The 12,224-nt window shown below is 49.6% G+C and overlaps 1 protein-coding gene across 1 annotated transcript in view; it reads left to right on the top strand.

Annotated features, from left to right (window-relative positions):
- The window catches only part of LOC105496521 (charged multivesicular body protein 4B), a 46,611-nt gene extending 38,267 nt beyond the window's left edge, over nt 1-8,344 (top strand). The window contains exons 2-5 of the mRNA XM_011767021.3: nt 2,092-2,269; nt 4,596-4,710; nt 5,725-5,851; nt 7,476-8,344. Coding sequence (XP_011765323.2) covers nt 2,092-2,269; nt 4,596-4,710; nt 5,725-5,851; nt 7,476-7,540 — 485 coding nt within the window. The 3' untranslated portion in view covers nt 7,541-8,344. The remainder of the gene's footprint in view (nt 1-2,091; nt 2,270-4,595; nt 4,711-5,724; nt 5,852-7,475) is intronic.
- The last annotated feature ends 3,880 nt before the right edge of the window (nt 8,345-12,224 follow it).

The raw sequence follows: 12,224 nt of genomic DNA, 5'->3' as shown, positions 1-12,224 counted from the left end.
CAGTGACTTTTCAGATTTAATGGGGCACATTTCATTGTTTTTCAGATGTTTTACGAGTTCTCTTTATGTGCGTATGTATGTATTTTGGTCAGCATTGGTTGGAAAGACTGGCTGGGAGAATTTTTCTGCTGCTTTTGGAGGAACTGTGTGCTATACGAAGGCCAAGCTGTTTTCCCTTGGCAAATGGTCCTTAGGACGGAATCCCACGCCAGCAGGGGGTGTGAGTGGAAGGAGCATGGGACCTATTCATGTGACATATGGAGAACCCACAGCCCCATGGGGGAGGGGGTTTTGACCTCCAGTCTGCAGGAGGTGGCCGTGGTCCAGAACTCCAGGACATGGCAGAGCGCTGAGTACACGTGTGTGTGAGGCTAGTGCTCCCGACCCAGCCCACTCCAGCTCAGCCATTTCTTCTGACGGAGTCTCTGCTAAGCCTCCTTCCTGGGTTTTGATGCCCATTGCAGGGGAGCAAAAAATAGCTTCCCTTCTAGGTTCTTTGGCTGGGCTACAAACTAAATTGATATAAGACAGATTAACAAGAGAAAAACCGTATTTAGTTACATATGTACATGTGGAAATCCCACAAAATATGAGACTTGAAGAAGAGTCAGATGCTTGAAGCTTATATAGTATCCTGAGCTACAGAAAAGAATAGGGGCTTGGGGGTTGTGGTGGGGGACACAGCTTACCGGAGGGTGAGGGAAGAATTACTGTATGGTGAAGACTTGGGGGTTGTTGTGGGGGGACACAGCTTACGGGAGGGTGAGGGAAGAATTACTGTATGGTGAGTAAAGGATGTGTTGTTATGCAGAAGGTCTCTTAGGTAATGAAAGTTTTCAGAGCAGCCCCCTTCCTGACACAGATACTTTTAGTAATGTAGATCTTCTTCTTAGATGTACTTTGTTGTTGTTTTTTTTTTAAACAAAAGGACAGCTTTTTGAGCTACTCTAGTTTCTTAGAATAACCAGCTCAAAATATGCCAAAGAAATATATTTTTGGGGTGGTATATTCTGGTCTCCTACAGTCATATTTTGAGGTGGTGTGTCCTGACCCCCAACGTCATCTAAGATGTGTGCTAAAGATATTTTTTCAGTGTGAACAGTGGAACTGAGACCGTGAGGGGGAAGGAAATCTGGGTTTCAAGTTGGGAGATGTGGTTTTGGTCCCAGTTCTGCCACAGATTCACCTTGGTCAGATTGCTTGCCGTGACTGGACCTTAACATGCGATGATCTCCACAGTCTCAGCATGCTAGGAGGCTAAGGTAGATGATGCCACTGACCCAACTAAATGGCCAGACTCTAGGTTTGGCCGTGGCAGGGAGTTCTGTCTGGCTTTTTAGTTTAGTTGTGTTTTCGATGATGGAGGATGCTGTAGTAACCATCTTCAGGCATGGGGCTTTTTGCTTTTGAATACATTTCCAGAAGGAAATTACTGGGTCAGAGGGTAAAAACATCATGGTGGTTGTTGCTGTGTGTTGCCATGTTACTTTTCGGAAGCATTGTAACAATTTACAGAGTTGTTGGCTATGAGTGAAATAGCATTTTTAACCCAAATGGATCTAGTATTTGGTATAGTCATTATATTTATGATTTCTGTAGTTTAGTTGGCATAAAATGGTACTTTTAAATTGCTTTATAATAATGAGAACTGCTTTTTTTGAGGGGCGTACACACTGATGAATGTGCCAGGTGTTCACATACAGTATGTCATTTGCTGCTCACACTGACACCATCTGGGAAGCCAAGTAGCTCACCTGAGTCTGTGAGCTGGACTTTGACCCTAAAGGAGTTTGACCCCAGAGCATCCTTTTCTTCAGGTGGCTGTCCATGCTTTGATTTGTGTGTGTGCGTGGTTACCTGAGGGTTGAACTTTGGCTTGTGTGCTTGTTTACTGGCTGTGTTTTGAGGTATGTGAATTTTATGTTTTTATAGAAAATTGAACGTGCTCTTTGTGTAGAATTTATGAACCCTCTGCTATAGTGGAAGCAACAACAGAGGTGCTTCCAGTAGAGTTCGGGAAAGAACTCAGTGAACACTAAGACCTCGCCCTGTGCCTGGGCTCTCTAAAACCCTGTTTTCTCCCCAATGCAGCAGCCCTCCAGGCACTGAAGCGTAAGAAGAGGTATGAGAAGCAGCTGGCGCAGATCGACGGCACATTATCAACCATCGAGTTCCAGCGGGAGGCCCTGGAGAATGCCAACACCAACACCGAGGTGCTCAAGAACATGGGCTATGCCGCCAAGGCCATGAAGGCGGCCCATGACAACATGTACGTGTCCACTCGCCCCTGCGCCACAGGGCAGTGCCAGTCCTGGAATGCCTCGTACCCAGGCCATGGCCTTGGGCAGACGGATCCCTTGACTTACCTATTCGAGCACCTGAGTTTGTTTGAATTCTCATTCTTTTTTGGAACTCCGAAAATGGATGATGTGCCTTTGGAAGCAGATCTCATGGCATGCAAAAATACTTTCTGAGTAATTCAGGGTTATTGTGATGAGCATAGTTTCAAGGTGGAAAGGCCTTTAGAAGGTCCTGTTGTCCAGACCTGTGAATGTGAAGGTGGGGAAGCTGTGTCCCAGAGAGGGAAACTGATTTGCCCTGTGTCACATGGGAACTTGGATAGAACTGGGATTAGAATCGGTGCCCATGATTTTTTCTGATGCTGTCAGGGGCCCTGAAATGTATGGTTCATCCAAGAGCTTTGGATCTCTCTGTTCCTGTGTCTGCTTTTGATGGCGTTTTCTGCCTCCTCCCTTGCTCTCCAGCTGTAGCTGTCGTACTGACAGTGATCTTGCCCTCAGCACTCCTTCTTCCGCTATATGGCTACCTCTCATGGCAGTGGCCTAAGAAACTAGATAACCAAGCTTGTTACAGTTGTAACTAGCCAAGGTAAAGGCCAAGGTAAGGAGGCTCCAAATGAAGACCTCTCTCATGAATAAAACTTCATTTGGGCTGGACGAGATGGCTCACACCATAATTCCAGCACTTTGGGAGGCTGAGGCAGGCAGATCACCTGAGGTCAGGAGTTTGAGACCAGCCTGGCCACCATGGTTGAAACCCCATCTCTACTAAAAATACAAAAATTAGCTGGGTATCGTGGCATGCGCCTGTAATCCCAGCTACTAGAGGCTGAGGCAGGAGAATTATTTGAACCCAGGAATCAGAAGTTGCAGTGAGCCAAAATTGTGCCACTGCACTCCAACCTGGGCGACAGAGCGAGACTCCATTTCAATTAAAAAAAAAATAAAAATAAAAATAAAAAATCTGCATTTGTTGTAGTACTTAGATTTGGCAGCATATATTTGGGGGTACCAGGAGCCTTTTTTGCTTCCTTTTGGGTACTCAGCTGTGCTGTCCAATGGGTGGGGAAAATGCACCCTATGGGCTTGCCATCTATTTTTGTAAATAAAGTTTTTTTATTATTTGAGACAGGGTCTTGCTGTATCCCGTCACCTGGGCTGGAATACTGTGGCCCAATCCTAGCTCACTGCACTCTCAAAATCCTGGCTCAAACCATCCTCCCACTTCAGCCTCCTGAGTAGCTAGGACTACAGGTGTGTGACATCATGCCTGGCTAATTTTTAAAATTTTTTGTAGGGATGGGGTCTCACTGTGTTGCCCAGACTGGTCTCGAACTCCTGGCCTCAAGTGATCCTCTCTCCTGGGCCTCTCAAAGTTTTGGGATTACAGGTGTGAGTCACTGTGCCTGGCCTTAAAAGTTTTATTGAAATACAGTCATGCCCCTTAATTTACATATTGTCTGTGGCAGCTTTTGTGCTACGCAGCAGGGTTAAGTATTTGCAATAGAGACTGTCTGGCCATAAATTCTAAAGTATTTACTATCTGGTCCTTTGCAGAAAAAGCTTGCTGATCGCTGATCTTGCTGTAGGAATGTAAGGTTACAGGAGAAGTAGCCTTCAAATAAGTGAGGTTTTGTCTGAGGGTAGATGTTCATTGGACTGAGCTGCTTGAATGAGAACCATATATGCCTCATTTCTGTGCTCTCCTAAAAACCTAGCAGAGTGCAGCTCATTAAATACTGTGCAAATGTTGACATATATGTGCATATATTGGCTTGAGGAAATACAGGTTTATATGATTGTCAGTGTGTAGAAGAAAATTCTGCATATTTTCAGAATTTGCCTTTCCTTTGGGGTCCTAGAGGATCCATAGGTGGACTGAGTAGATGGAAGGCCCATTAGACGGCATGGCTGTCTTCTGTGATTGTGCTTTTACTTCCCCCGTGCAGAGTTACCCTTGGACTTGAAAAAGAGCTATTGGCCCAGGAGTTAAAGCCCTGCGGTCTTATCTGACACCTTTGCTAATTTGCATGTAGGACCTTGATAGTGCCACCTGTAGGGTGTTGGACTGGGTAGTGTCTTGAAGACATTCCTGTCCCCTTGAGTCTGTGCTTCTCTATTTTAAAGGGGAGGAGGCAGGCAATAATGCCAAGTAACAAGTAACAGGGAGTCATTGCAGGGGGTGTGGCTGGGAAGTTGATTGTGTGGGGCCCAGTTTCTGCTCCTGCCTTGCCTTGCAGGCCCTCTTTACACAGCCTAACGAATTGATATGATACCTGTCCATTGCATTTGAAGGGATATCGATAAAGTTGATGAGTTAATGCAGGACATTGCTGACCAGCAAGAACTTGCGGAGGAGATTTCAACAGCAATTTCAAAACCTGTAGGGTTTGGAGAAGAGTTTGACGAGGTGAGTAGTTTTGTACAGATCCCATAAGCTTCACAAATGACACCCTGAGGCTGCCCCTTGATGTGCTCTTGAAGGCTCTCAGGCAGGGAGCATTTGGACTTGGACAGAGACAGGACATGGTGTTAACCCTCCCTGAATTCTACATTTTGAGGGACACTTTCCCTATTTGGGGTAGAAGCTTAGGTAGAGTAAAGGAACATTCATCACAACCCTTTAGCAGGCTTCAGGTCACTAACTGATTTGAACAAGTAGCTAGTCTGCACCTTTCCAGGGTGGGCCCTGGCACAGAGCTGGGCAGCAGAGATGACCATGCCCTGGAGAAGTTCACAGGATTTGCCCTGAGACAGCTCCAGCATGAGGGAAAGGTAGAGCAAGGAGTGGGGGGCACTTACCCCTGACCCGGGGGATGTGTCTGGATCTCAGCCACCTGCCAATTTCTGCTGAGCAATTTGGGACCTTGAGTCTCTTAGGTTTTTAAAATAATGGTGCTAGCCCCTGTTGAAGGTACTCCACTGTGTTAGATTTGAATCTCCTAAAGGTCAGATCCTTTCTGCTCGACCTTTCTTTGTGCTTTCTGACCCTTACTGTATAACTGAGAAAACAGCCTGCAGCTCTTACCTTTGGCTCTCAAAACCAGGGTTTTCATGTTTTCACACTGGAGTTTGATGGAAGAATCTCATTCATTTCAAATCAGCAAACATTTCTGAGCATTCACTCGTGTGCCCAGCTCTGAGCCAAAGAAATAGGAAGGCAAAGATACGATCCCCTCTCCCAGATGCTCACAGTGTAGTGCAGGACACCGAGGTCTACATCAGTGATGTGCAGCAGTGATATGTTCCCCAGTAGAAGCTGCTTTAGGATATTTGAATCACAGGGTGTGGAACCTGGAGTTCACCTCCCCGCAGACCTTCTCAGAGGGGTGTGTGTCTCCATGAGCATTAATTAGGTAGGAGGCATGACCGCGGGGGCTGGGATTCCCAGGGAGGGCACTCACTTTGTGTTTCCTTTTACTAGGATGAGCTCATGGCAGAATTAGAAGAACTAGAACAGGAGGAACTAGACAAGAATTTGCTGGAAATCAGTGGACCCGAAACAGTCCCTCTACCAAATGTTCCCTCTATAGCCCTACCATCAAAACCCGGTGAGTGCTTCTAGAGTCATGGTACACCCACGAGGTCATGTGGCGGGTGATCTTGTGGTCGGTTGGCTTTGGTTTGTGTCCTGAGCTTGCCCAAGATTGAGAACCAGACAGGATCCATTGTAGTGGCTACAGAGGCCATGTCACCTGGCTTTTTCTGGTTTCTCTCTGGAACAGGGTTTCTTAATCTTGATGCTACGGACATGGCCAGATACCTCTCTGGGTCGAGAGAATGGAGGGCGGGGTTGTCTGGTGCACTGTGGGTGTTCAGCACCATCCCTGGCCTCTGCCTACTAGATGCCAGGAGCAACCGCCCTGAGTTATGTCAACCAAAAATGTCTTCACACATGGCCAAATGTCCCTTTGTAGGGGTTGGATCACCCCCAGTTGAGAGCCTCTTTTCTAGAATGATCTTTCCTATTTCACTAAAGAGAAAGTTCCAGGCACTGTGAGAAGGTATGAGAACATGAGTCCAGGACAGCTCTTGCCCCCTCTCTAGTATCCTGTGCTGTGCACACCTGCAAAAGCCCTGGCCCCTAGAGGCCGCCCCTGGGGGAAGGAAACAGCTTTGATTCCTTTGGAGACCTGATTCTATAAAACCTTCATTTCCTTCTTCTTCCTTTCCCCCATGCCCTTGCACAATATTTCACCCCCAGGTAGAAGTAATCCACACAGAACTTCTAGAAAAAGTGAGGCAATTTGATATGGCATGAGAGAGAGCGCCCTGGGGGCAGTGCCTGACCAGCTGTGGTCACCTCCCTCTCCTGTGTAGAAAGAGGAAACGGCCCCCTCAAGTAGAGTCAGCTGCCTGGAGTCCTGTGTAGGCAGAGGCTGTCCAGCGAGCCTCCTGGAGTCCTGTGTGGGCAGAGGCTGTCCAGCGAGCCTCCTGGAGTCCTGTGTGGGCAGAGGCTGTCCAGCGAGCCTCCTGGAGTCCTGTGTAGGCAGAGGCTGTCCAGCGAGCCTCCTGGAGCTGTGTGGGCAGAGGCTGTCCAGCGAGCCTCCTGGAGCTGTGTGGGCAGAGGCTGTCCAGCGAGCCCCCTGGAGCTGTGTGGGCAGAGGCTGTCCAGCGAGCCCCCTGGAGTCCTGTGTAGGCAGAGGCTGTCCAGCGAGCCCCCTGGAGTCCTGTGTAGGCAGAGGCTGTCCAGCGAGCCTCCTGGAGTCCTGTGTGGGCAGAGGCTGTCCAGCGAGCCTCCTGGAGCTGTGTGGGCAGAGGCTGTCCAGCGAGCCTCCTGGAGCTGTGTGGCCATGGGTCAAGCCACTTGAGGTGGAGTTGGGGGTTGGCAAGGATTTGATCTCTTGAGTGGTTCTTCCCATTCTCCTCCCACCTTGCAGGCTCTGGGACCGAAGCCTCGTGGGAATCCTGAGGGCCTCTGTGTAGAATCCCTCTTGTTTTGTCTGGGTCTGCTGGAGGTGGAGGGTGGGTGCTGCCAAAGTGTGCTTGGTTTTCCAGAGTTGTATGTTGCAGCTTTTAGGCACCAAGGAGCAGTCTGCCTACAGCCTGGAGAGGAGGCTGGCCACAGGGCAGGGCTGTTTGACAGACACCATGGAGCACAGGCAGCGCTCGTTTCCGGCCAGAACATGTTGAACGCACCAGCCATCCTAAATAGCCTTTTCTGTCTTCACACAGCCAAGAAGAAAGAAGAGGAAGACGACGACATGAAGGAATTGGAGAACTGGGCTGGATCCATGTAACGGGTCCAGCGCGGGCTGGGCCCAGACAGACTGTGGTGACCTGCGCAGCGAGCAGGCGTGTGCGTGTGCGGGGCAGGCAGGATGTGGTGCAGGCAGGTTCCATCGCTCTCGACTCACTCCAAAGCAGTAGGGCCGCGTTGCTGCTCACTCTCTGCATAGCATGGTCTGCACCTGGGGGGACGGGCGGGGGGAGGGGGGTGGGCGGGGTGGGAAGTGCCTGCTGTTTATATTGTTGAATTTCTGTAAAATAAACTGTATTTGCAAATCCAACATTGAGCTTCTGGACTACGCTGACTCCACTGCTGAATCCTCAATGGAAAGGGTCGACCGATTGCAGTTGAAATGACCTGAAATGTAGCCTCTGTCCTTGTAAGTCAGTTGACTTGCTGCACATCTCTTTGTGTACTTGTACGGTACTGGCAGAAAAGTCATTTTTCAAAAGCCATAGGCTTTTCCTTGCCCTTAGCTGTAATAATGCATCCGATTTTGATTTCCTCCAGAGCTGTGTTTCTGTCCATCACCTGTGTATTGGCCCTGTGTTTACCACTCTGGCCCACTCCTCACCCCCTTGCTCCCCTGGTCTTTTGGAGTTTGTGACATTGATTTGAAATGGATGGTGTTCTCTTGAGAGCAAGTGAGATTGTTAGAATTAAGTTCCAGCTATACAGTTTTCTAACATAGCTATAAGGTCCTTGTTGCTATTTGTGATAACTGGTAGATAACTCATTGGAAACATGTGCATACATTTATATTCAGATGAAATTATGGTTTGCACTGTCTATTAAATATCTCGATTAATTTTCATACTTTGCTGTTGTGTTTAATCTATCATTTGCCTCGGGATCTGACCCTTTCCAGACAAGCAGGGTGTACAGTGGAGTCTGGAAACATGGAAGACTTAACCATGACATGTATCAACAGTTTGAATCAAAGAGCAGAGCTTGTCTCACTGGAAGTCTGTTCAAGTTCTAGATTGGCCCTCACCTTGCCTGGTGACTCTCTGGGTACAGTTCAGGGTGAGTTGGTTCTTGGGCACTCCAGGGTCTTCCCTATTTCTTCTCTGCCAGTGTCCATGGGCGGTGCCAGCAGGAGCCTTACCTGTTGGAAGCCATGATGCTCCCATCAGACAAGGCTCATCGGGAACATTGAAGAAATGGCCTTTCCCATGGGGAGGAAGTGTAGGGCAGTGACTGAGAATCTAGGACACAGAGGTCACCTCAGGACTGCTGAGACTCAACATACGACTCTGGCCCAGCCCCTTCCACTCTGTCCCCTTTTCTTTTGGTCTTGTATCCCCTTGAGAATGTGATGCATGCTGTGGAACCTCTTCTGAAAGGTGGATCTCTACATATTCATCCTTAATTTTGCATGCAAATTTGCAGTATTGAGAGGACACCCCCCATCCCCCATGCTCACTCCCAAACCTTTTAAAGTAAAACCAACCTGAGTTCATAACGAGACACCATCATTGCTCACCGGGTGCCCTGGGGCAAGTTGCCTACCCTCCCTGGGGCTCCTGTTCTCACCTGGAAAGCAAGGGGATGGCAGCAGATCAGTCCTGAGGTCCTGCCTGTGTGGAGCGGCTCATGCCCTGTCCCTCACCCCTCATTGCATCATCCCAGGGCTGCCACACTTAGAACTGGGACTTGAAGACAGTGGCTTAAAAATTCCTGACTTCTGTGGAGGTTGGGTCTGGCTAGTCTCAGAAGTTCTTTCACCTCAAAACAAATCTAGTGGCAGTGCTTGCTGCCAGCTTCCACCCCCTCAGCCTGCAGTTGGTGTGGCCTCTGGGTATCACTGGTGTGGGAGACCCAGTGGACTTTTTTTTTTTTTTTGAGACGGAGTCTCGCTCTCTTGCCCAGGCTGGAGTGCAGTGACGCGATCTCGGCTGACTGCAAGCTCCGCCTCCTGTGTTCACGCCATTCTCCTGCCTCAGCCTCCCGAGTAGCTGGGACCACAGGCGCCTGCCACCAGGCCCGGCTAATCTTTTGTATTTTTAGTAGAGATGGGGTTTCACTCTGTTAGTCAGGATGGTCTCGATTTCCTCACCTCATGATCCACCCACCTCAGCCTCCCAAAGTGCTGGGATTACAGGCGTGAGCCACCGCGCCTGGCCCCGCAGTGGACTTTCTTAAGCTCTTCTCATCAGCTATTACAGGGCGTCTTGCCCTAGGCCTGTTTGGGGGGAACTTGCAGACTCAGTCCTCTAGCTCGTGAATCCAGGAGCCAGGTCCGGGGCAGGGCCTGTGACTCCTCTGAGCAATAGCTGCTTATTTCTACTAGGTGTGGGTCTTGTGCCAGGGCCTGTGGGGTACAGTGTTCAGTAATACCCAGCCACTCTCCTGTTCTCAGGAGGTTCTTGGGGCCACAGAGAAGTTACTGAGTCAGGATTCCTTGGCTACAAGCAACAGAAGCCTCAACCCACTGGTATAAGCAATGAAGACATTTACTTACTTATGAAAACTTAGTCAACAAATATTTATTGAGCACCTACTCTGTGCTAAGTACTGTTCAAGGGGCCAGGAGTACAGGCATCAGAGTCCCTGCCCTCAAGGTGGTTACAGTCTAAAAATTTTAGGAGAAGAAATCTTGGTGGTGGGGTGAGGCAGGGGTTCTGGGTTTGGGGTAGTGGCTCAACCATGTCCTCAAGAACCAGATTCTTTGCATCCTTCTGCTCTGGCACCCTGCACACATAGAGGCTTTTTCCTTTTTTTTTTTTTTTGAGACAGGGTCTCACTTTGTCACCCAGGCTTGGATACAGTGCTGTAATCATGGCTTACTGCAGCCTCAAACTTCTGGGCTCAAGCAGTCCTCCCACCTCAGCCTCCTGAGTAACTGGCACACGCCACTACTCCTAGCTAATTTTTAAATTTTCTGTAGAGAGGGAGTCTCACAATGTTGCCCAGGCTGATCTTGGACTCCTGGGCTCAAGCGATGCTCCCACCTCGGCCTCCCAAGGTGCTGGGTTTACAGGAGTGAGCCACCGCACCTGGCTGGAAGGCTTGCCGTCTCTTGGTTGTGAGATGGCCCTTCCTCACATGCCCAGTGTCAGGAAGCAGCAGACCCAGCACCCGCCAGCTTTTCCTTCACCTGAGCCTACGTTAACAGGCCAGGCTTCCCGAGTCATCTCACAACTTGCCCGTTATGCCTCATGGACCATAACTGTCACATCGCCACTTCTTGCTGCAAGGGAGTCTGGAATGTTTGTACCGGACGAAAGGGACCAATAGGGCTCTCCCGTGGGGCTAGGGCTGGAGCCTCCCTTCCCTGAATATATTACTGCCCACTTTCTTGATACTGGCTGGAATTAGGCTTCTGTCAGCAAGGAAGAAGGAGGGATAGTTGCTGAGTAGGTGGAACGACAGTGTCCACCATGGAGGCAGAACCAAGAACATAAGATAGATATGTGGTTGGTGCTACCAGTTTCTTCCAAAAAGTGGATCTGATCGTGACACTTGGTCCTTTCGAATCCCTCAGTCTGCCTCTATCCTCTCCTGTTCTGGGCAGACTAAAGGTGCGTCACCATTATCCAAGGAACTTGTGAAAAATCCCCAGAGCTGGGTGGAGACTCAAGAATTGGATTTCACTGCTGGGTGTGCAGTGGCTCACGCCTGTAATCCTAGCACTTCGGGAGGCCGACGCAGGTGGATCACTTGAGGCCAGGAGTTTGAGACTAGCCTGGCCAACATGGTGAAACCTCGTCTCTACTAACAATACAAAAATTAGCTGGGTGTGGTGGTACATGCCTCTAATCCCAGCTACTTGGGAGGCTGAGGCAGGAGGATTGCTTGAACCCCGGACGCAGAGGTTGCAGTGAGCTGAGATTGCACCACTGCACTCCAGCCTGGGCAACAGAGTGAGACTCTTGTCTCAAAAAAAAAAAAATTGCATTTTCACAAACTCCTGAGGTAGTTCTAATGTAGGTGGGCTGGAGCCCACACTTGAACACTCAAGATCGACAGGATCAAGTCCTCAGAATGGCTAACTTGGCGTCATGACCTGGCTCCCATTTTCATCTCCCTTTGAACCCCAAATCCTGTTACCCAGACTTCCCTGTCTCCTGGAGCATGTGCTCTGGCCCTGTGGCCCTCCCCTCCTGGATACAGCCCTCCCTGTCCTGCAGGAGCTTCGGCTTCCTCCTCTGCTGCCCACCCCTCCACGCTGTCTCTTCATCATTTCCCACTCCCTTACCAGATGCTGAGGTTGCTGTACTTCCTGGCCCCTAGGTCCACCTGGTACTGATCAGGTACAAAGACGTTTATGTGAACACCGGTGTGGTGGAAAGTCAGAGGGAAGTACTGTCACCAGAGTGTGCCAGGAGGAGACAGGATCTGAGCTTGCACGTGAAGGAGCAGATTTTCCACGTGTGCCTGTGAGGGGTGGAACACTGTAGACCAAGGGAACCTGATGAGGGAGACACGGCAGGGAGGCCAAGGGCTGCCTCAGGAGGAGTTGGCTGGGGAAAGGGGCTTGCTTGGAGTGAGTGGGAGGTAGAACTGGAGAGGGAGGCTGGAGCTAGATGGGATGGAGGGCATGAGACTAAGGCAAGTGCAGGCAGGCAGGAAAGGACGGAAGGAAAGGCAAGGAGGAAGGAAAGAAGGAACAGAAAACAGGAAGAAAGGGAGAAAGAAAATTAGGTTCTCAGGCAATAATTTGGGGCCAGGAGAGGATAGAGATGAAGCTT

This window comes from Macaca nemestrina, chromosome 15 (genome assembly GCF_043159975.1).
Source record: "Macaca nemestrina isolate mMacNem1 chromosome 15, mMacNem.hap1, whole genome shotgun sequence".
Taxonomy (NCBI): domain Eukaryota; kingdom Metazoa; phylum Chordata; class Mammalia; order Primates; family Cercopithecidae; genus Macaca; species Macaca nemestrina.
This window is presented reverse-complemented; position numbering and strand designations above follow the sequence as displayed.